At 48.2% G+C, this 24,795-nt stretch overlaps 1 protein-coding gene across 1 annotated transcript in view; it reads left to right on the top strand.

Moving 5' to 3' along the window:
* Dcps (decapping enzyme, scavenger) overlaps nt 1–24,067 on the top strand; it is a 50,208-nt gene extending 26,141 nt beyond the window's left edge. The window contains exons 3-6 of the mRNA XM_048343681.1: nt 9,410–9,555; nt 15,159–15,272; nt 21,896–22,006; nt 23,652–24,067. Coding sequence (XP_048199638.1) covers nt 9,410–9,555; nt 15,159–15,272; nt 21,896–22,006; nt 23,652–23,918 — 638 coding nt within the window. The 3' untranslated portion in view covers nt 23,919–24,067. The remainder of the gene's footprint in view (nt 1–9,409; nt 9,556–15,158; nt 15,273–21,895; nt 22,007–23,651) is intronic.
* Nucleotides 24,068–24,795: the final 728 nt, after the last annotated feature.

Raw genomic sequence — 24,795 nt, 5'->3', positions numbered from 1 at the left:
ACTCTACCACTTGAGCCACAGCACTGCTTTCAGCTTTTTCTGTTTATGTGGTGGTGAGGAATTGAACCCAGGGCTTCATGCATATACTAGGCAAGCACTCTACCACTAAGCCACATTCCCAGCCTCCCCCCATGTACTATTTTTCACAGCAGGTATAGTTCACTGGTAAAGAACATAGATATTCCTCCACTTACAATGAAGTAATATCCTGATAAAGCCCTTGTACACTAAAATACTAAAAAATATCATCAGAGTGTTTGTATTTTGGGTATTGAGGGCAGGAGGTGGGGAAGGAGGGCTTGAACTCAAAGCCTTGTGCCCTCACTTGGCTTTTTCATTTAAGGCAAGTGCTCTACCACTTGAGCCATAGCTCCCCTTCCAGCATTTTTGCTGCTTAATTGGCGATAAAGAGTCTCATGGGGGGCTGGGGATATGGCCTAGTGGCAAGAGTGCTTGCCTCGTATACATGAGGCCCTGGGTTCAATTCCCCAGCACCACATATACAGAAAATGGCCAGAAGTGGTGCTGTGGCTCAAGTGGCAGAGTGCTAGCCTTGAGCAAAAAGAAGCCAGGGACAGTGCTCAGGCCCTGAGTCCAAGCTCCAGGACTGGCCAAAAAAAAAAAAGAGTCTCATGGACTTCCTTTTGCCTAGGCTGGCTTTGAACTGTGACCCTCAGATCTCACCCTTACTGAATAGCTAGGATTACAGGAGTGAACCACCAGTGCCAGGCTGAAAACATCATTATAAGTTGAAGTGCAGGTGATCTCCTAACTTTCTGAGAGGTTTGGTTGGTTTCCCATTCTGATCATGGGGTTCAATGAGAGCTGTGCCTCAATATCTCTCCCAGCACCTCCAAAGATACCTGTCACTGCCTGGGAATTTGAAGAATGGGAATATATCATTTTTAGACTATTGTTAAGTTAAAAAGAAAATCAAGTGATTGTGTGTTGTGTTGTAGGCTGTAGTTCCTTTTCTGAGCCAGGCATTCAAACAGTGCTAAATATATGAAAGTGGCATATCTGTATTCGTTCTTTGTGGTCACATAGCAGATCGCAGAGGCTGAATTATTTTAGTTGCATCTACAAAGAAACTTTTTGTGTTTTAGGATAAATACACCTGTGTCCTCAGACATTTGTCATTTCTTTTTTCTTTCTTTTTTGTTTTTCATGAAGCTTGAACTCAGGGCCTGAGCTTTTTTCATTCAAAATTAGTGCTCTACCACTTTGAGGCATAGCCTCATTACTGGTTTTCTAGTGGTTAATTGGAGATAAAAGCCTCACAGACTTTCCTGCCTGGGCTGGCTTTGAACTATGATCCTCGGGTCTCAGTCTCCTAAGTAGCTAGGATTACTGGCATGAGCAACCAGCGCCTGGTTTATCATTTCTTTTTGTGGTAGAAGCACTTAAAATCTTTGTCGTTGTAACTTTTGTGCCACTCCTGGGGCTTGAACTCAAGGCTTTAGGCGCTGCCCCTAAGCTTTTGTGTTCAAGGATAACACTCTACCACTTGAGCCGTAGCTCCACTTCTGTTTCTGTTTGTGTTTCATTGGAAATAGAAGTCTCATGGACTTTCCTACAGGGACTTGCTTAAAATCTCAGTCCTCAGATCTCAGCCTCCTGAGTAGCTAGGATTACAGCAGGTGTGAGCCACTGCTGATTGGCTTGAGTATCAATAATAAAGCCAGAGTGAAACTAGAAGCTCACTGCTTTAGCAAAATAAGGAAAAGCAAGAAAGCAGAAGGTTATCTTTTCAGAAGAGAATATGCTAATTCTAGAGAAAGAGGAAGGGAACCCCCAGGATGGCAGCACTTGGGGCCAGAGGTCCCAGGAGCAGTTTTATCATGTCAGGAGATTTATGTAAACAGGAAACCTGGTTTCAGGATGAATAAGTGACCAATTTTTTAGAAAATTAAGTAAAAGTAGTTGCTCATTCCACATACCAACAATGGTACTGAGAAAGGACAAACAATGACAGTATAATTTTCAGCAGGTGATATTTCATTATCATGATTGATCACTAACTTATCTATAATGATAACGTAGCTATAGAGTAAGAACGGGACTTGGGTATTCTCTGTGAACACATATTTTGTTGGTGTGTGCATGGGCACTTGGGCTAGTGAAAAAAAAAAAAAGAGTACTCCTTGGTCAGACACAGTAGTTCATGCCTATACTCCCAGCTACTGAGGAGACAGATCAGGAGGATTACCGTTCAAGGCCTGTCTGGGCAAAAGGGAGACCCAATACGTGGATGTGGTAATGAGCTCCTGTCACCTGTGTGATGTGGGAGGTGTAAATAGGAAGATCTCAGTCCAGGCTGACCTTGGGAATAAACTCAAGACTCTGTCTGAAACAATAACTAAATAATAGCTAAAGCGCCTGGGTTCCAGTTTTAGAGTATCTGTCTAACAAGTGCAAGGAAGGCCCTGGGTTCAAACTCCAATGCTCCCGAAATGAGAGGCACATTCCCGCCCATAAGTCGCAGTCACTAAGTATAATGATAGTAAAACTGAGAAGCAAGGAAGAGCAAGATGTTAAAAATTCTATTAAGAGCTATGGAAAATTCTAAGCACAGAAATGGGGGGCAGGGAGGGGAAGGCCCTGCCTTTGTTGAGCTGGAGGCTCAACAAAGAGAGTAGGGAGGAAGAACCAGACAGATGTTTGGTTTGTTTTTTTTTTTTTTAAGCAAACTTTATTGGACTCTTCAACCCCTGTGCAAATGAAACCTGAGTTAAAAATACAAACAGCCATTTTAAACGCTTGACAGATAGGAGGGACTTTGTAAGCAGTGCTAGGGAGTTTCTCTAAATACATTTTGAACATTTTCCGATTTTAAGATTGACCTGAACTGGTTCCTGCGTCCCACCCACCCCCTCCCAGAATGCCAACAGGAGGGTGTGGCTGGGGAATTCCCTGTTGCCTCTCAAGCCACAGGGAAGATATTCTGGGCAGTGGAGTTTCCAAGGTGTTGCTTGGGTTTAGCAGATTACTTCCTCAAGACAATTTCCCACACCACAGTTGGCAAAGAGAGAACCCAAGTAGGTCAGCAGGCCTCTTCTGACCCACTGTGGCCAGGGATAAAGCCACCCTTGGGGTGCTATGGGACTTCAGGAGCCACTCTAGGCGTTCTCTGTGCCTCAGTTTACTCTTGTGTGACAGGAGATGATCATGATGCCTCATCACTGTGGTTGGAAAGAATATAGATGAGTTCATGTACGGATGGGCTTAGAATAATGCCTAGCGCACCCATTAGCAACTAGAGCTAAATTTTATAAGGAAATCCTATTCATTTTACCAGTCCTGGGGCTTGAGCTCAGGGCCTGGGCACTGTCTCTGAAGATTGATGTTCAAAGCCAGCCTGGACGGAAAAGTCCATGAGACTCTTATCTCCAATAAACTACCCCAAATCCAGAAGTAGAGTTGTGGCTGAAATGGTAGAGTGCTAGCCTTCATTAAAAGAAGCCTCAGGGACAGTGCCCAGGCCCTGAGTTCAAGCCCCAGGACCAGCACAAAAACAAAAACAGAAGAATTCAGTCCTAGAGAAGTGAGAATAGTACAAAGAATTTCTTTATAAACCCCTTTGCTTCTTGTTGACCTTTTATCACATTTACTTCTACTTACACGTGTAATAATATTGCTCTGGATGTAAGTATTAAAAGAAAAATAACCATTATCAGTTTCCAGAAGTTGCGAATATCAGGAAGTCTCTCACTTATTGGGAAACACTATGCATGATGGAGTAGTCTATTATTCAATAAGGCTAGTTATTTGAGTGCAGGACTAGCTCCCGGATCCCGGATCCCAGATCTCAGGATCTCAGGACTAATCCTATTAGTCATGATTCTTTAGGCTCTTTGAATCCAGAATAGTTCAACTTTTCTTTGTCCTTCTTCACTTTTTGTTGTTGTTGTTCTTTTTTGCCAGTCCTGGGGCTTGGACTCAGGGCCTGAGCACTGTCCTGGCTTCTTTTTGCTCAAGGCTAGCACTCCACCACTTGAGCCACAGCACCACTTCTGGCTTTTTCTGTATATGTGGTGCTGAGGAATCGAACCCAGGGCTTCATGTATATGAGGCGAGCACTTTTACCACTAGGCCATATTCCCAGCCCACTGTCCTTCTTCACTTTGACAGTTGACTTTTCTTTTTCTTTTGTCCTTTTTCTTCCTTCCTTTCTTTCTTTTTTTGCCTTACTGGGCTTTGAACTTTGAAGCTCATGTTTGCCAATCAGTTGCTCTGTCCAGCAGTTCCTTTTGCTTTAGGGTCTGCAGTCTAGCATTTTTGTGGCCAGGCTGGCCTAGGCCCCTCTCCACCTTCTTATGCCTCCTGCAGAGCTGGGACAACAAGTACATGCCACGAAGACCAGCTTTGTTATCAGTAACTTTTCGCTAGGCTGACCTCGAACCCCTATCGTCCCCATCTCTGTTTCCTGCATAGTTAGGATTACAAGTGTGAACCAGTTTGGCTGGCTTTTTTGTTGGTTTTTGAAATGGGATGTCCCTGGATTGCCCTGGCTGACCTTGAACACTTGGTCTCAAATGACCCTTGAGGGTTGTGACTGCAGGCAGTTTGCGCTTAGCTAACTTTGGCTTTTCTTTTCTTCCTTTTTCTTTCTTTCTTTTTTTTTTTTTTTTTGGTGCCAGATACCCTTGGATTTTGGTTGCTGGTATTTCTTTGTGATTAGATCTAGGCTCCATAGTAAGAGTGAGGTGAAGCTGGGCCCCCGTGCCTCACACCTATAATCCTAGCTGTTCTGGAGGCTGAGATCTGAGTATCACAGTTTGAAGCCATCCCAGACAGGAAAATCTGCAATGCACGACTCTTACCTCTAATTAATCACCAGAGAGCCCGAAATGGAGCTTTGGCTCATGCCTTGAACAAAAAAGCTCAGGGACTGGGGCTGGGAATATGGCCTAGTGGTAGAGTGCTTGGTATTTACCTATTGCAGTTCTTTTTGGGGACTGCCAGTAACTAACAACATTGAGAAAAATATTGATTTTCTTTTCTTTCTTTCTTTTTTTTTTTTGGCCAGTCCTGGGGCTTGGATTCAGGGCCTGAGCACTGTCCCTGGCTTCTTTTTGCTCAAGGCTAGCACTCTGCCACTTGAGCCACAGCGCCACTTCTGGCCATTTTCTATATATGTGGTGCTGGGGAATTGAACCCAGGGCTTCATGTATACGAGGCAAGCGCTCTTGCCACTAGGCCATATCCCCAGCCCGATTTTCTTTTTATCAAAGAGTTTTTTTAAATTACATTTGTGATACTCTTCCAAGGTTTAAAGTCTACAAAAGGCCAGATTCATGTGTTTGTTTGTCCAGTAAATATTTACTTGAGTATACTCTGTGTGTCAGGTGCTAGGGACAAGATACACCTTTCAAAAGAAAACAAACCCTTTCTTCCTAGGAGTTAAATTTTCATGGAGGAGTGAGACAGTAAACCTTCACTGTGTTGTCAGATAGTGACAGGTGAGAAAAGCAAGGGAGAGGTGGACCGAGATGGAGGGCAGGGGCTGGGGGCCTACTTTAGCCAGCGCTGTTCAGATTGACTGACATCAGAGTTTCTGAGTGGGACAAGGGATCAAGGAAGCCTTTCTGCTCTGCTGGGAGGATTTGCCTGTGTTGGGAGTCATCATGCAGGAGAGATGCTAGTGGAAGGCTCCTAGTGGCCGGAGAGGAGGCAGCACCGAACAGACACGTAGATGGAAGCTCCTAGTCCTGGCACCAGCATCCAGGTGTTCTTGCCTGGTCTGAGAGAGAAACTGGGTCTCCACTCAGTGACAGATGTAGGCAGGGAAGGGGAGGAAGGACAGCAGAAAGTGAGTAGTCAGGAAATCAAGGCCTGTCTCCCTGAGTTCTTGTAGAGGGCGGAGGGTAGGAGAGGGCTGGCTTGGTGAGATTCCTGTGTTTCTCTGCATTCTGGGTGGCAGGGCTAGGTCCTTGGCAAGCCTGGGCAGACAAAGACTTGCTCTCAGAGCTCCAAACAGCCAGGAGCCCCAGGCTGTGGGCCCAGGGCTATGTGTCCATTGCCAGCAAAGTTAGGCTGTCCTCCAGCCTCAAGTCTGCCTTTGTTCCCAGGCATCTCTCTGCCCTACTCTGAGGGAGTTCCACAGCCATGGCTCATCTCACCCCACCCAGCCCAGGCAACCCAAGACACAACAAAAACAAGGAGAATGAAGCTAGTGTTTGAGCAGCAATTTTCTGTGTGAGGTACTTTCTGAGTGGCTCCCACCTACTACCTTGTATAATCCTCACCTCAGCCCTCTTACCCTCTGGTCATGTAAGCCTGGAGAATAAGGCAACAGACAAGGTTGACTACTAGATGTGGGTCACACAGCTAGTGATACGCAGTCACCTAGATTGGCACCTAGGCTGATTGGCTCCTAGACCTCTGCTCTCACCCAACAGGATCACTGGAGGTATCATGGCCTTTTCCTTGAGGCCACTGCAAGCTCAAGGGTGGTACCCCTAGTCAGTTTCAGGCCTACTCCTGTCTCTTGAGGTCTCAGTGTACAGGGCTTCTTCTTCTTCTTCTTCTTCTTTTATTTATTTATTTATTTTTTGCCAGTCTTGGGGCTTGAACTCAGGGCCTGGGCTTTGTCCCCGAGCTTCTTTTTGCTCAAGGCCAATACATCTACCACTTGAGTCACAGTGCCACTTCTGGCTTTTTCTGCTTATATGGAACTGAGGAATGGAACTCTGGGCTTCATGCATGCTAGGCAAGCACTCTACCATTAAGCCACATTCCCAGCCCTCTACTGGTATTCTCTGTACAGGCTGTTAGAGAACAATCAGGAGTAAAAGCAAGATCAGTTTTATGCTATTATTGCCCAGAGGATTAGCAGGAAGGCTTTGGGCCTTATATTCAGGGTCAGGTACTTTTAAAAAAAATATTAATTTCTTGGGCTGGGAATGTGGCTTATTGGTACAATGTTTTCCTAGCATGCATGAAGCCCTGGGTTCAATTCCTCAGTACCACATAAACAGAAAAAGCCAGAAATGGCACTGTGGCTTAAGTGGTAGAGTGCTAGCCTTGAGCAAAAAGAAGCCAGGGTCAGTGCTCAGTCCCTGAGTCCAAGCCCCAGGACTGGCAAGAAAAAATTTTTTTTTGAATTTTTTTATTAATTAAAAAATTTTTTTGACAAGGTGTTGTGCAAAAGGGGTACAGTTACATAATAGGGCAGTGTGTACATTTCTTGTGATAGCAAGAAAAATTCTTGAAGTAGTTATACAAAGTGATTTCAATTTAATGTATCAATTTATGAGTACTGTACGTCTTGGCCAATGTCACCCCTTCCATAATTCTCCCCCAAAGCCAGGCATTTAATGACATTTATTTTGTGACATTGGTGGTCCAGGTATCAAGTTTCACTTAATGTGCTAGCATTAATTCTTGTTGTTGTTGTTATTGTTATTTTGCCCCGGTACTGGGACATGAAGTCAAGGCATGGACACTGTCCCTTAGCTTTTTTGTTCAAGGCTAGTATTCTCTCACTTGAGCCACAGCTCCACTTTGGGCTTTTTCCTGGTTAATTGAGAGATAACAGTCTCACGGACTTTTCCTGCCCAGGCTGACTTTCAACTGTGATCCTCCTGAGTAGCTAGAGTTACAGGAGTGAGCCACTGGAACCTGGCTAGCATTCATGTTGAGTTAACTTTTGTAATCATTCTTTAACAAGTGAGGAAAGTGAGACTTTAATGGGCCACATGCCCAAGATCATTCCGGAAGAAGGGACAGTCATTTGGTAGCCTGGCCCAGAGCCCAAGTCTTCCCACTGTAGTGCTTTGACCCAGAGCTGGGGGACCAGGATGCTTAGTACACACCAGAAGTCCAGACAGTCTGAAAGTACAGGTTGGTGGGTTTTAGTTGGGTTTTGAGGTGTGGAGATGAGTCCCTGAGTTGCCTTCCTTTTGAGTGTATCTCAACCTCAGGGATGGGGCCCACACCCACATATCTTTTAAGAAACATCCCAATTGATCTTGGGGTTTTGTTTTCATGTTTGTTTTTTTTGCCAGTCCTGGGCAGTCTTGGGGCTTGAACTCAGGACCTGGCACTATCCCTAAGCTTCTCTGTGCTCAAAGCTAGCACTCTACCACTTGAGCCACAGTACCACTTCTGGCCTTTTCTGTTTATGTAGTGCTGAGGAATTGAACCCAGGGCTTCATGTATGCTAGGCGAGTACTCTACCACTAAGCCACATTCCCAGCCCCTCCCAAATGATTTTGAAATGAGTTTGCCATTCTCCCAGCCCTGAAGATCTGTGTTGAGATACCACCTACATGTCTGAGTGGTGACAACAACTGCACCAGTTGTTAAAGTAGGGAAAAGGACTTAATCACAGCCAGGTGGTGTGGAGCCAAAGTCCTTAGCCTGGAATCTGTTCAGGAAAACTGTAGGGTTCCCTTCTGATGAAAACCACTGTTGTCTGCCGAGGACAATTTTTTTATTGTGTTTTGTTTTTTTACCAGTCCTGGAGCTTGGACTCAGGGCCTGAGCACTGTCCCTGGCTTCTTTTTGCTCAAGGCTAGCACTCTGCCACTTGAGCCAGAGCGCCACTTCCAGCTTTTTCTGTTTATGTGGTGCTGTGGAATTGAACCGAGGGCTTCATGCATGCTAGGCAAGTACTCTACCGCTAAGCCATATTCCCAGCCCCTACTGAGGACAATTTTTGTCCCCTAGAAGACACTTAGAAATGTCTGGAGACATATTAGTTTGCCACAACTTGGGGGAGGAGTTACTAGTATCCAGGGAAAGAGGTGAAAGATGCCGCTAATGGAGCAAGCATGGTCCTCTATGCAGGACAATACCCCACCAGAGACAGGAGTGCCCAGGGCTCAGAGGTTGAGAAACCCTAGATTATACATAGCCGACACTGCTGCAGTGTTTATTTGTGCTAGACATTGTTCTAAGTGCTCCACAGGTAATTAGTTTGCTTAATCTTCCCAGTGTTATGACATAGGAGCTGTTACTATTCTCATGTGGCAAATGGGAACATCGGGGCACACAGAGGTTAAATAACTGGACCAAATTCCCAGCTGGGGCCAAGATCCCACTTGCAGTAAGGAAGGAGCAGGCAGAGCTAGGACTTGAACTCGGACCCAGTCTTGCTTCAGAGTGCGCGCTGAACCATTGTGCTATCCCACACTTCCCCGCTTTCAGGGAGCTGCCAGATTGTAAACCACGTTTTCAGCTTCAGGTTCAGAAAGCTATCTACCTAGAAATTTGTGTGTGAAAAGAGCTAGAGAACTTTGGTTCCTGTGCCAGGAATTTGAAGGGGAAGGGCAGAGGTTAGCTTGATGTGGGGCCCAGTAATCCCTCAATGAAAGCCTTGTGTTTTCCAGATGCTTGAGGGGGGGCTCATCTCATGAATGGAATGGACTTTGCTTTCGAGTCAGCCTGTGATGTGTCATTGCAGACATAAAGACAACTGTAGTGTACCCTGCCACGGAGAAACACCTGCAGAAGTACCTGCGCCAGGACCTGCTCCTGGTCCGAGAGACGGGAGAGGACTACAAGAACATCACCTTACCCCACCTGGAGTCACAGAGCCTCAGCATCCAGGTGAATGGCCCTTAAGCCTTGGATGGGACGTGTCATTCCTATGCCTGTCTCCCTTTTCATGGCTATCTGTTGGGGCCTTCTGAGGGTCCAGGCTGTGGGAGCAGCAGACCACATCCTTGCCTCATGGCGCTTACTTCCTGCGTGGAATCAGCATACAAATATCTGTGCCTGTACAATATGTGACATTGCAATGGAGAGAAATAGAATCTGTAGGAGAGGAGTCCTAGGGCGGGCCAGTTGCTGATTTGCAGAGTTAGAGAGAGAGAGAGAGAGAGTGTGTGTGTGTGTGTGTGTGTGTGTGTGTGTGTGATATTGGGGTTTGAACTTAGCGCTTCATGCTTTCTAATCAGGCACTATACCTCTGGATTAACTATACCTTGAGTCCCTGTTGCATGGCCAGAGCAAGCCTCATGTTTTGGGTCCCCCCTCCATGAGTAGCTGGACATGCCACTGAGGTTCTGGGACCCTGAGCAGTCCAGTCCAGGTGGAATTTGTTTCTACAGGAGCCCCGATAATAGTGTGTGAATCACTGTGCTCTTGCTAAAGGTCTTTGAGTGGGTAAAGATGGGTGTTGGGTGAGGCCAGCTGGGTCCAGATCCAGCCTCTTTCTTGTTCCTCGTCTTACAGCAGTCCATTTTGCTGGAGCCAAGTCTGAGTTAAAAACCTCCCCAGTGCTTGCCTGCCCTTGCATTTATTCCTCAGAAGGCAGTACCCGTCATCCCTAATGTTCATTTAGTACAGGTCTTTGTGTACAGGGAGTCCGAGTATTCTGGCGGGGCCAGATGTAAGACTGTTTCTCTCAGAGATCTTGATGGCTCCTTGGACTTAGGCCCAGTGCCAACCAGAGCCTCTGCCTGGAATTGGCCCCATGTGGATACTCACAGTTAAGTATGATGAATGCATATTGGTGAGTCATTTCCTTGCCTACTCTCTGGCTCTCACCGACTCCTTCTCATTGTTGCTCACTCTTGTTCTCTTTGAGCTTTTCTCACTATTCTCCCAAGCTCCAGGATGCCTGGCAGGAGAATTCAACTGTGGGAAGCTCACAGCCATTCTTGTCTTGACTCAGAAGAAAGACTGAAGTTGGGTACTGGTGGCTCACACCTGTAATCCTAGCTACACAGGAGGCTGAGATGGAAGAATTGTGGTTTGAAGCCAGCCAGGCAGAAAAGTCCATGAGACTCTTATCTCCAATAAATCACTCAGAAAGAGCAGTTGATGTTGAATCAGAGAGCTACCTTCTGATGCACCATTGTTCAGTTTCTTTTGGAAAATAACTTCTCTCCCAGTTCCTGAGTGGCAGGAACATGCATCCATTCCTCCTTGGATGTTATGAGCAAGTATACAAGCTGTAGCTTAACTGGCAACAGTCATTGTATTTCTTGAACATCTACTGCTGTGTAGCAGGGCCTCTGCGAGGCTCTGGGAGGACACTCAAGTAATGGTCCGTTGCTAATCTTCTTACAGTCTTAGCAGGAAAGACAGATGGACAGACAGGCAATTGTGATCATGAGATGAGTTCTTTGGTGGGCTCCATAAGCTGCAGTGATGAAGCAGAGGGAGAGGAACCATTGTCTTACATTGACAGTAGTTTGCCACATGGATAAGGCAGAGGAGATCAGGTCCAGAGACATGGGTAGCTTGAAACATACGTTGCATCTGGAGAGCTGCAAGGTATTTGGTGCCCCTGGGACCCCAGGTACAGAGCGCATGTGCTGTATGTAAAGCCAGGCAAGTGCGACGAGGAGGCCTGTGGATCATCATGCTTGCCTGAGATTCTAGTCCATATCAACTCAATCTCACCCTTCAAGGAGTGGAACTGGAACTTGTGCATTTGAAAAAAAAATGTCTGCTTCCAATGACTACCAGATCTGAACAGGATTGCCATAGGCAATGAGAATCCCTTACGTGACTCGAAGTGTAAGACCAATGTCAGATTTCTAGAAGCAGGGCAACTAACTAACATAGGTCTGGACCACAGTTGAGACAGCCAGGAAGCTTACTAGGGAGAGAAGGATTAATGGGACTGGATGGACTTAGAACGTGGTTGGTTATGGAAAGGGAAGAAAGCATGGGATGGTCCAGGACCAGCTTGAATGGAGTGGACAGTAAGACTATTCATTAACCAGGATAGGACGTGACCAGGAAAGGGGCTTTATGTGGAACACAATGAAGTGGGTTTGGAGCTTATTGAGTCCGCACTCAGTACCAGGAATTGCTCTGGAGATTGCATACTTTATCACTTCAGTCTTAACCACAGACAGTTACAAGATAGGTCTTAAAGTCACCAGGTGCTGGTAGCTCACGCCTGTCATCCTAGCTACTTTGGAGGCTGAATGCTGAGGATCATGATTCGAAGCCAGCCAGGACAGGAAAGTCCCTGAGACTCTTAACTCCAGTAAACTACTCAGAAAACCCCAAAAGTGGTGCTGTAGCTCAAATGGTAGAGCACTAGCCTTGAGGACAAAGAGGCCCAGGCCCAGTGCCCAGGCCCTGAGTTCAAGCCCCAGGAATGGCAAAAAAAAAGTGAAAAAAGTCAAGCAGTCTGGGCCCAGTGTCTGTTCTTAGCTGACAGCATTATTTGCTTCCATGAGGGAGTTTATAAACTTCAATGGGGGGGGGGGGAGGGGGGAGAGAGTCTGGTTCTGAAGCCATGGGACTCATGTCTGTGAGCCATCATGTCACATTTCAGCATCAGCCAGTATTTGGATTCTCGTTCTGCCAACTAAGGCTGGCAATAGCATTGTCCTCACCTGCACAGCCCCCATTTCCTTCCCACAGTTGTGGAAATGAAGAGGGATCCCACTTACCATGTGTCAGCTATTGTTGCCCACACAGAGCAGGCCCAGGATGGAGCTGCCATTATTCATACAAGGTAGAACAGGAACGAGTAGGAGAGATACAGAGCAGAGAGAGGAAAGATGTGGACAGAAAACATGGCTGGAGAAGGAGCAAGGTCAGTGAGCAAAGTGAAAAACGGGAGGATGTGCCAGGTGCGGGTGGCTCATGCCTGTAATCCTAGCTACTCAGGAGACTGAGATCTGAGGACGGCAATTCGAAGCCAGCTCGGACAGGAAACTGCCACCAGCAAACCAGAAGTGGCACTGTGGCTCAAAGTGGTAGAGTGCTAAGCAAAAAAGAGCTCAGGGACAACATTCAAGCCTTGAGTTCAAGCCCTACAGTGGACCAAAAGAAAAAAAGAATGGAAGAACGAAGAAGCATCAAGATGTCTGACAGTAAGTCCAGGAAGGAAAGAGTTGTCAGTGTTGTCTACAATCCAACCAGATGGATTTTCTGGTTGGATTGCCTACAATCCAACCAGATGGATTCTAGAAGCATCACCTCTAGCCCTGCTAGCCCTGTTATAGGTAGAGCTGGTGAGCCTCCGGGGCTGGCTAGTAGATGGTGTTCTCCCAGCCCTTCTTCCCTAACCCAATGTGACCTGTGTGGATTTTGTTCTTTTTGTTCACACCCTTTCTTTTTTGGGCTTTTTCTAGTCCTGAGACTTCCTGTAGATACAAGTTCTTGCCTCTCACCCAGAGCCTCTCCCAGGAGGCAGGATGTGCCTTGGGCCAGAGTGCAGGTTAAAGTGACCTACTTTGGGGGTTGGGCTATCTGAACTCAGGTGAACTTCCTTGTGCCTACATTTTCTCCTTACTTGAAATAGGAGGTTGTTCTGGCTCTTTGAGCAGCGTAAAAGTAGGGTGCCTTTGTGTCCTCACACCCTCTGGCCTCACCTTATTTCTTCTTCAGTTGCCTCCAGCAAACTATCCACAGTCACAACTGTGGCGGTCCCCTCTGTTAGCCTCCCTGTCCCTTAGGTACCTTCTCCCTGTGTGCTCTGGGCTAGGTGATTTCATGCAGGCTCTGGGCTAGGTGATGTCATTGTGTGCGTCAGTTAACATCCTCATCATCAGCCTAAAATGCAGGTCATTTTTTTTTCCTCTATGCTGATAGTAGGGCTTGAACTCAGGGCTTCTCATTCTCACTTGGCTTTTTCTGTCAAGGCTAGCACTTTGCCACTTGAGCCACACCTCCGCATTTGGCTTTTTGCTGTTTAACTGGAGATTAAGAGTCTCCCAGAAATTTCTGCCAGAGCTGTCTTCGAACCACAATCCTCAGATCTCAGCCTCCTGAGCAGCTAGGATTATAGGTGTAAGCCACCAGTACACAAGGAATTAGTTGTTTACCCAAGGTGACAACCAGTCTGTGGTACAGGTGAGAGATGGCATTTTACCTCTATGGGCACAAGACACACTTGTGCTTTCTGGCACCTGCGGCTCTCCAGTGGGTGATGACATTCTTTCTCTGTGAGCAACAGACAGACCCAGGAGGCCTGCTTAGGGGTACATCATCTCTCTCCTTCCTCTTTGTTTCAGGTCAGCTTTTGTCTGGCTTTCTCTTTGTCTCCAGCAGTATATTCCCAGAGAAGTCTCTGGTGGGAGAGGAAATGCCTCTGGAAGAATTTTGTCCACCACTAGGTTGTGTCTGGCTCTGGCCATGTGCTCTGCATAAGGAAGCCCCTACCAGGTGTCCTCCAGACTCACCCCTCCCTTCCCCCTGGAAGTGGCTTCTCCTGGGAAAACCTCCCTTTTGTGCTGGATAGACCACATTGTGACCAGCTTGGGGATCTATTCACAGGGCTTGGAGGTCCTTCCTCACCTGAAATGCCTCCTGAGAGTAATTACAGAAGAGCTAGAAGATCAGATGTTTCCAGACAGATGTTTTCTATTCCCTTCCCCCATCCCAGCTGAGAACCAAGGATGGGCACAGGGTGCTCAGTGTTCAGGCTCAGGGTTTACTGTGTACAGACTAGGCCACTTCCCTATCCCTGGCCTTGGGAGATGCTGCCTGTGCCAGTTCTTTAGGGAGTCGACTATGACCATCTGGTTATGTCAGTTCCCTGGCTTCTCCATCAGGGACTTCCCCACTCCCATCAGTGAACTTAGAAATTCCTGCAACACTAAATAGGAAGGGACAGCAGAATGTACCCTCCCTTGTTTGTTAGTAGGTTTCTCTTTGGGATATGGGGCATACATGAGTACAGTGGGCTGCCAGAGCTAGCAGTAAATAGAGACAAGCTGAAGGAAACTGAGGCTTGCAGAGTTCTCAGTCTGAGCTCCTCGAAACCTGGGCTTTTTCACAAAGCCCTTCAGGCCATTAGCTATAAAGCCACATCATAGTGGGTCAAGCTGGTCAGCAGGTAGCCCGAGGGCCAGAAAACCCAGGCTACTATGAGAGGCACATGGTTGCCTGCATCCATATGGCTTTCACCACGTGGGCAATAGAGGGAACCCTGGTATGTGGGTAAATCACTGCTGTGTAGACCGTGATGAATCTCAGGACCAAGCCCCCACCCCCACCTCTGGCCAAGCTGCAAAGGCTTCTGTGGCGACTGTGATGGCTGAGAGTTAGCTACGGTGGCATAAGGGGAAATTTCTTCTAACACCCTCCTTCCCCAGTAGGTAATTGGGGATGACTGGCCTGATTGTTGATCCTGAACTTAATGGCCTTTTATTATTGGGTCACTCTAGAAGGGCCAGAGAGCTTACCTGGCCCAGGTAGGGTGAGTTGAATTGGAAACTGTCTCTCTCTCATTCCAGTGGGTGTATAACATCCTTGACAAGAAGGCAGAAGCTGACCGGATTGTTTTTGAGAACCCGGATCCCTCTGATGGCTTTGTCCTCATCCCTGACCTCAAGTGGAACCAGCAACAGGTAAAAGCTGTGTGTTGGAGGGCACTGGTCTTTGAGAACCCCCACCCCCCACCTTCTCCAGCGGCAGGCTGGCTGCCTTGGCTAGCCTTCTTCAGACTCAACAAGGGGTGACTTGTGTTCTCCTGGGTGACAGAGTACATGCCTGGCAGACACAGCTGCTTTTGCTTTCAGAGGATCAGCTTCAAGGCCTGGTGACATGGGGTAGTGTTTGTCTCCGTGACCATGTGGGCCATTTCTTAGTGAGCCAAGTGGCTAGAGCTGCCAGCTTCCTGCCAGCTGCACCTGGAGTCCCCAGGTAAAATGCATATTTCCATCCCTTTGACCACACATCCAGGCAGGCCTAGGTTATAAAGCACTGGCCTGCAAGAAGCATGGGAACGGAACCAGAGAGACACTCCCAGCCTGAGCTGCAGAGCAGGCTTCCAGGAGCCCAGAGCTCTGCCCTGCACTCTCTTGCTCCCTGCTCCTTGCTCCCTGGCTGCCAAGAACTATGCTTTTTTTTTTTTTCTCCTAGTCCTGGGGCTTGAACTCAGGGCCTAAGCACTGTCCCTGGCTTCTTTTTGCTCAAGGCTAGCAGTCTACCACTTGAGCCACTGTTCCACTTCTGGCTTTTCCTATATGTGTGGTGCTGAGGAATCGAACCCAGGGCTTTATGTATATGAAGCAAGCACTCTACCAGCCCCACTCACCTCTTTTTTTTTTATTTCTTTATTGCCAGTACTGGGGCTTACTTAACTCAGGTCCTCAGTGCCATCCCTTTGTATTTGGGCTCAAGGCTGGTCCTCTACCATTTACTCCACAGCTCTACTTCCAGTTTTTCCTGCCTGGGCTGACTTTGAACCACAATCTTCAAATCTCAGCTGCCTGAGGAGCTAGGATTACAGGTGTGAGTCCCCAGCATCCTGATTACAGTCATCTCTTTAGTGCCCTAAGGGTATCTGATGGAATCAGAAAGAGGCAGCGCCACTGTTGCAGAAGGCCCATCTCAGGCTAAGGCTGGGGAGGGGGCAGGAAGGCCAGCACAGGAGAATTGAGAGCAGACAGTGGCCTCTCTCCTGCATTATACTCACAAGTAATTTAAGCGTGGCTCCAAATTCTACCCTCGGTATCTCCTCACCCATCATAGGATTCCAGAAATGTTCTGATGCTCTGGTTCCGGCAACTTCTCTGTAGCTGCCTTCCCTCTTGCTTTCTCAGTTGTTTCTTTTTCTTTAGGACTTAGAATCCTATACTGAAGTCACCTAAAGTTTTAGTCTTGGGTTGGTGATTTCCAGAACTGCCATGCCACTGCCCAGAAAGATGCTGAGAGCCTGTGGTTGGGGCAGGGCACACAGACAAATGAGTGTCTTTTGTCTCTTCACAAGAAGCTCAGAGGTGCTCTCAACATGGCTCAAGGCACCGTAAGGAATTGAAAGGGAGTAGAAGTTGCAGCATGGAGTGATGATTCACCCTTGCCAGGGAAGATCAAAGAAGATGGTTCTTCAAGTGAAGAGGCATACCTGAAGAGGTTCTTCAAGGCGAAGGGCATACCTGGGTCCACTCTTCTCTTGTCCTATAGCTTGTGTTTGCCTGAGCCTCCTTCAGTTCTTAAGGGACAGAGCCTGGACCGGCTGGCTGGAGGGCCTCATATAGATCTGCAGAGCTTTTCCTCTCCCTTCAGGCAATGCTGTACTTGAAACTTCTCAGTCAAAGCCTGGTCATAGGACTTGAGTGTGGGGTAGGAGAGAGGGATGTTGGGGATTTAGCTTGGCCTTAAGGGGGGAAGGGAAACTAGGGCTCCCTTAGAGACGCTGCCCTTCCCCCAGCCCTGGGGCTGCGGAAGGTAGTCCCTCCCACCTTCTGGCTTCAATCAGAAGAGAAGCAAGACAGGCCCCCCCCCCCCGCCCCTGGGGGTCGAGCGCGTGTGTAATGGCGGGGGATCCCAGAAACCCAATCCTTGGGGGGCTGGGTCTCCGCCCATAGAGGAAGTCCCCTGACATCACTTGAGGGACAGCCCTTGTGGCCAAGTCTCTCCTGTGCCCGCCTTTGAGGGTATATCTGTTGGCTCCTCATTTGAATAAACAGAACGCCCCTGAGGCTTCTCCAGGGACCCACGCATCGTGTCTTCCTTGGCGGGTTTGGGGCACCCTTCGACCGAGGCTACCTGTGGCCATCGCTCCCACGTGAGAGCGATAAAGGACCACATAGGAAGGGGCGGACAAGCCCAGGACCCCCAAGCGGAGGGGAAGTAGAGCGAGCCCGGCAGAGGGACTTGTGCATCCCATGACTCTTGAGGACTGAAGAACCATGACTACAGAGGGATTGCAGTCCACACACCACTGCAGGTACTAAAGAGGGACTTGAGTTGAGTGCTGGTGGCTCACTCCTTTAATCCTAGATACTCAGGAGGTTGAGATCTGAGGTTCAAAGCCAGCCTGAGCAGAAAAGTCCTCTTGAGATTCTTATCTCCAGTTAACTGAATGGTAGTGATGTTGTGGCTCAAAGCTAGTCTTGAGCAAAAATAGACCTCAAGGAGAGTGCCCAGGCTCACACAACCCCGGGGGGTGGGGGGGCATCAAAATGGAGAGTCAACGTGGGTAAGATAAATCAATGCAACAGCAATACTTACAAAACTGTAAACCAACTGTACAACTCTTGAGGAGGAGGGGAGGGAAACAGGGAAGGAGGAAGTAACAAGTTGGATAAGAAATGTACTTACCGCCTTATGTATGAAACTAACCCCTCTGTACATCACTTTGACAATTAAAAAAGGAGGGTGGGGGACTTGTATGTCTCCATTCCAAAATCCCTGGATGCATTTGAGAATAGAAATACATCAGATTGTCTAATCCAGGGCTGGCAGGCGTCTGCCTGGCCTGCTAGTAGAACTGCCCATTTTTCTGTCCTCTTGAAGACAGGAAATTCTTGAGGAACCATTCTGGGTTCCTCAGCCACGTGGTGGAGGCTCCTTGCCCATAAGGATGATGAAGAGACCAACACAAATGTCAGACCTTGCTTCACAGTGACGCAGGTGTCTCAGGTGTGGTTCTTCTTAACCTTTACTTAATCCTTGATTGTCTTTATTTGTGCCCTGTTTTAGTGCCTCACATCCCTAACTTGTGACTTCATGAGCTCAGCCACTCCCTTAGGAGTTGGCAAAGTATCTAGCAGGAAAGCAGGCCATATCTGCACTGCTGTTCCTTATTGCAGGGGCCAGAGACAGGGGAAGGAGAGGGAGGTTCTCCAGCATTGGCTTTGAGGAGCCTCTCAGGCACCCTTGCCTATCCTGTGCCACTTCTCTTCCCCTTGCCCTTTCTCTTCCACCTCTCTGCTTTTCTCCCTTTCCTTTGCACTGGGGACAAAACCCAGGGCTTCACAAATGCTAGGCAGTTGGATGAACCTCTGAGCTAAATCCCCAGCTCCTGGAAGCATACCTTTATTGTCTCCAAACTCATGGTCACCTATTTAGCCATTTGTTCTGCTTTCCACCCACTCAACAACTTGTACATACCAAGTACATGATATAGCTCGAGATCACACCACCTCCAAGATTATGGCATCCTCTCTCTCTCTCTCTCTCTCTCTCTCTCTTTCTGAACGTTTTTGTTTGTTTCATTTTGTTGGGGATTTTTGGAGACAGTTTTACCATGTAGCCCAGGCCAGCCTGAAACTCACTATCCTCCTGCTTTAGGCTTCCAGATGCTGGGAATACCGTATGTTAGTATACCTGTCTTTCTTCCTTATTCTCTTAAGAGATCATCAGTATGTTGGTCTTTTAAAATTTGTTTTGTTTGCTAATATGTGTCTATGAACCAGTAGCTCATGCCAGTAATCCTAGCTACTATTCAGGAGGCTGAGATCTGAAGATCATGGTTCAAAGCCAGCCCAGGTAGGAAAGTAAGTCTGTGAGACTCATCTCCAGTTAACCACCAGAAAACTAGAAGTGGCCCAAAGTGATAGAATGCTATGCTTGAGCAGAAAAGCTTAAGGACAGCACCTACACCCTGAGTTCAGGCCCCACAACTGACCAAAAAAAAAATCCTTCTATGATTATTTTTTTTAAATATATATATAGGGGCTGGGGATATGGCCTAGTGGCAAGAGTGCTTGCCTCGTGTACATGAGGCCCTGGGTTTGATTCCCCAGCACCACATATATAGAAAATGGCCAGAAGTGGCGCTGTGGCTCAAGTGGCAGAGTGCTAGCCTTGAGCAAGAAGAAGCCAGGGACAGTGCTCAGGCCCTGAGTCCAAGCCCCAGGACTGCCCCCCCCCAAATATATATACACACACATACATGTGAACATGTGTACGTAGTACAGGGCATGTGCAGTAAAAGTCAGTTCTGTAGCCGTACATTGTTCGACTTCCCTTTCCCAGAAGCAGTCATTGTTTTTATTTCTTTGTCTCTCCAGGGTTAACCTTTGTATGTCATGTATGTAAACATCTCTCTGTGGGGCTGGAGGGAAAAGCTCAAAGGGTAGAGCACCTGCCTAGCAAATATGAAGCCCTGCATTCAAATTTCACTACCATCAGAACAAATAAACAGTAACAACAACCACCACCCCTGTGTGTACACATAGACATACATTTTCAGCTCATTGAGTTAAAGTTCTTCCTCGGTCTAAAGTTCTTAGACAAGTTATCCTTTCTTTTGAGTTACTCCAGAGGTCAAGGTCAAGAGGTGGCTCTCTCTAATGCTCCAGGCCCCTTGCCAGGAACTTTTCAAAAATATATATTTTATTATCCTGTCTTATAAAGAGACAGTGACTGGTGGACCACCTTGTAAGGTGCCAATCTCAGACCACCTCCTACCCTAATCTCACTTTTTCCAGGCCATTTCTATGGGCCAGGAGGCCCTTTGGCTGACTGCAAAGAGGCTTGAATATCTGCAATCAAAGAATGTTTTCTTCTCCCTCTCTTACCCAGCCTGTGAGCTGACACCCAGCACCTGGCTCCGTACTGCATTCCATGCCAGTGGAGCAGGGAGATATGATTGAGTGTCATGTTTGCGATTTGTCTGCAGACATCATCTAAAACAAATGTAGCTATTATATTTGGGTATCTTGTGACAGTGACACAAAGTACAGCTGAAAATGTACTAAGTACACGGGGGCCCACATCAAGTCAAATACTTGTGTTTCCTGGCTTCGGACTCCTGGTTAATGAGATAATGAATTTCCCGGGCACACATCCAGAAGGTTTTTGTGAGTAGGACAGCTTCCTTGATGGGGGCCACTCTCATAGGCTGGGGGGCTTCTCAGGGACACGAGTGTGCATAGGTTTGGAACAGAGCCCAGCTTTTCAGAACCCTAGTGGGAAGAACTACTGTGGCTAGAAACACTGTGACACACTTGAGCATCCATCAGGCAGTGAGATGGAAGAAGATCTCACACTCAGTTCTGAAGTTGAGGCCCCCCCAGAGATTTGGCCGGGTGTGACTCATGGTTCCCAGATTATCTCCACGAAGAATCTTGCAGATCAGCCCGCATGAGGAGGGCAGCCATAGGTTCTCCCCAAGCTTTGGCTTCCAAGAGCCTTGGCCTGCCTGGCATATGAGTGTGATAACTCAGCGAGACCAGGGTTTGGGGAGCCGGGAGGGCGTGGGAGGGCTTCCGGGCAAGAGGACAAGTTCATTTGCTCTCTGGCACATGATCTTGTTGACTCTGGTTCCTTGCTCTATCATGACCTCCAGGTTTTCAGCCAGGCACTGTTTTCAGGAAGGGCTTACAGGAAGGGTTGTCTGCGAACTGTTGAGATAGGGGAAAAAAGAGAGGGCTCACCACTGTGTGGTGCTCCTTACAGAGTGGCCCAGGCTCCTTTTCCTCCTTCACATTCCCCCTCCGCTCCCATGTGTGCTGTTGACCTCAGACCGGCCTAGCTTCTCACCCTCCCGCCCCGTTCTGTGCGCTGCCCAATCTTGCATCTGAGCTTTTGCTCCCGCTAAGTAGCCTTTCTCCTCTAGGAGCCTTTCCCGGATGACCCCCCAGCTTACTGGCAGCCTCCCTTCCTCCTCCGGTGCTTTTATCACTGTGATTTGGGGGGGTTCCGCTCAATGGGAGAGCAAGGGCTTAGCATGCACAAGGCCCTGGCTTCTGCTCCACCCCGCCCCGCCAGCAACCAAGCAAAGAAAAGGTCTGTTGCTTTTTTCTTTGCAGTAGTGTAACTTATAGACATGGATTAGACTTTTAAGTTTGTACACAGATTAGACTATGAACTCTTGAAGGAAAGACTTGTCCTTGAGCCTTCTCCTCATCTTCTCTCCCTCGCCCTGTCAGTATATAGATGTTTCCACAGGGTGTTCTTTTTTGTTTGCTTTGTTTCATTTTTAGTTGGATTTTTTGTTTTTTGGACAGGCTTACAGCCCAGGCTATTGTTGAACTGTACCCTCAGCCCCCAGTCTCCTCAGTGCTGGAATTACAAGCTCCTTGTGATGCTCTGTAGCTGAATGAGTGGAAGGTCTGTCTCTGGGCCAACCCTACTCACCTTGGGTACATCAAAACCTCTTGAAATGGCTTCTGTTGTTGGAGTTGGCTCTGGGTACCGGGAGGTTTTAGGGAGGAGGGGGGTCTAAGGCTCCCAACCTCCTGTCGTGGCCTTAGCTAAACCTGGCATTGTCCTCTGTTCTTCCCTCCCCACCATGCAGCTAGATGACCTATACTTGATTGCCATCTGTCATCGCCGGGGCATCAGATCACTTCGGGATCTTACTCCAGAACACCTGCCGCTGCTCAGGAACATTCTCCGGGAAGGACAAGTGAGTTAATCCACCAAATATATTCTAGCATGTTCCTTGGGCTTCTTTCCTCACCCTTCCCAGAGTTGTCTGTAAATGGACTTCTGTCTGAATGCCAGTGTTGGATCTCTGGATGTCACAGGTTGATTCACTAGGTCCTTTGTTCCCTGCCCCATGCTCCAGCTCTACTTGTAGCCATCTTTCTCCTCTGCCTTTCTCTGCAGGTCCCATCTGCCCCTCTACCTCAAGTCTCAACCCTTTCCACCCCAGGATCTACCATCTTGCTTGTAACATTCACCTCCTTCCAGACAAGTTTCTTGGATTGTGGGCACTTCTTTCTATTCATGTGTCCCCTTGTCTAGACTGAGGGCAGGCTGAATTCCATAACACTTGGCTTTCTAGGCTACTTGATTGAAATGAAAGAAATTATAGGGGCACTGAAAGGAGCCTTTGGGGGCAGGAAAGGATGGAAGAAGAGTGAATAGAGTCTTGGGTATGGTCCTGAGCTGCTATTTTGGCCCTGTGGGCCTCAGTGCCTGGTTAGGATTCCTTCTAAACCCACCATGCTACAAGCACCCACCATGTTACTCTGAAAAGTGAGTACCAAACAAGGAAGATACTCTGCCACTTTCTGATCAGACCTAAGGTTCTGTCTGAACTCACTTCCCCTGCTATTGTGTTCTGACCTGTCACTTTCAAACCCTCCTGCCTACCTATGGCGCCCTACCTCAGGCTATCTTTACCTTTTTGGAAGGACTCATTTCTATCATGAAGTAGCCTTTGGATACTGCTGATGGCCCAGAATGGTGTCTTTCTGTCAGAGATACTGGGCCCACATTTCCTTCCCTTGCTGCCTGGGTAGACTCACTTTGGCAGCCAGCCCTGCTGAGCCCACAGAACCCTTTGGGTGCCTTGGCTCTGGGCTCACCCTGTTGTAGTGATCCTATGATTCTGGGGTGTATCCTGAATCCACAGAAGCCCCAGTCTTTTTCTGTTCCCCTCTGACCTCAGGGATCAGCCCACCATGGAGACTAGTGTCTCCCTGTAATTCCCAGGCTTGGGGGCTCCTAGTGGGTAGAGTTGATAGAAAAAGATTTTCCTCTGAACAAGATGGAATGAGAAAGGAGCCAGAGCCAAAGTAAATGCTTCCCTCCTTCACAAGGAGCCAGCTGAGGTGTCCGTATGGGTCTGGGTCATCCCTCCCTACATTCCCTGCCTAGCACAGCCCCATCTCCATTGTTTCAAAGGCTCCTTCCCAGAGAGCGAGGCTTCCTCCCAACCTCCTCAGGATTGATCGAGTGTTTGGAAATCATTCAGGAGGAGGTCAGTCCCTACAGTTTTGGGGCTCTGGGCCTAACCTTAGGTGCCAGGACTTTCTTGATTTCCAAAAGGAGCTCATGTTTTATCCAGTTTGGCATCAGAGAACCCTGATGGAGGCCGTGGCTCACTCTGCTAGGGGGACTGGCTCAGCTTTGCTGCAGACATCTGTTATTTGTTGATCTCCTTCAGTGGAAGACAGGGTTCTGAAACAAGCAGTGGGCAGGGAGCCGGTTAGTGGGTTTTGCAGGCTGTCCCTGGTTAACATGGGAGAAGGTTCCAGTTGGTGGATGTGGCACCAGACATGAGCCACACAGTGATCCATTTTGCTGCTCTCTTTCTTCATCAGGAAGCTATCCTGCAGCGCTACCAGGTGAAGGGAGACCGTCTTCGTGTGTACCTGCATTACCTGCCCTCCTACTACCACCTGCATGTGCACTTCACTGCCCTGGGCTTCGAGGCACCTGGCTCAGGTGTGGAGCGGGCCCACCTGCTGGCCGAGGTGATCGAGAACCTAGAGTGTGACCCCACGCACTACCAGCGACGCACCCTCACTTTCGCCCTCAGGGCCGATGATCCCCTGCTCCAGCTCCTGCAAGAGTCCCAGCACCCCTGAGCATGGTGGGGAGATGGGCACAGATGTGTGGGTTAAGGGGTGACATGGGGGCTGGTTTGTTGTTTTTTTAATCTCTAAGGGAATTTTTTTAATGTATTTTGTATGGGCCATTCTTTACATAAGAATAAAAGTACGGGGCTCTCTGGTGAGAAGCGGATGGCTTGGCCTGGAAGGTGGGTGGTAAGTGTGGTAAGCGGGCAGAGCTGGTGGGAAGGTGGCAGGAAGGGTGGAAAGTCTCGTGGTGGCCGCCACAGCTGGCAAGTGACAGCCCCTTGAGAAGGTGCCAAGGGTTTTTTACCTCCCTGTGCTTTCCACAAGCGTTGATTCTCTGCCCTGTTGGCAACTCCTGCCCAGCTACCGCATTCCTCCCCACCACATCTCTTCTTTGGGGAGGTCCCCCACCAAAACCAAATTCAAACCTTTCTGGAAAGAGTCTATAGGGGTTTCAGCGCCATTTCCTCCTTGCCTCCCCAGCCCTGAGGTCACACGCACACACACACACACACACACACCCTGGGTGTGCGTCAACCCTGTTGATAAGAGCTTTGAGGAGGATGGTGGGGATTGATGCCTGGAAGTGGGAGGGTATTAATGAGAATCAGATGATGTAAGTTCCAAACGCCTGCCATTGCCTCTCTTGTTTGGTTAGTGAGTCTCCGGCCCTGAGTTTATTATCTAGGCAGGAAGACAAAACACTCACATGAAGCAGCCAGAAGATAAAGTGCCAAGCAGTGTTATTGGCAAGGGCAAGATGGTCTGGTTGCCCTGAGTACAAAGCTCTGAAGGGGCTTGGGGTCTGGGTGTTCAAAACCATGGGGTTCATAGACTCTAAGGCCATGAAGCGACCTTGAAGTGACAGACCAATGACCATTACGGA

This window comes from Perognathus longimembris, chromosome 3 (genome assembly GCF_023159225.1).
Source record: "Perognathus longimembris pacificus isolate PPM17 chromosome 3, ASM2315922v1, whole genome shotgun sequence".
NCBI classification, from domain to species: domain Eukaryota; kingdom Metazoa; phylum Chordata; class Mammalia; order Rodentia; family Heteromyidae; genus Perognathus; species Perognathus longimembris.
The sequence above is the reverse complement of the archived record's forward strand: the minus strand, read 5'-3'. Positions and strand labels throughout refer to the sequence as shown.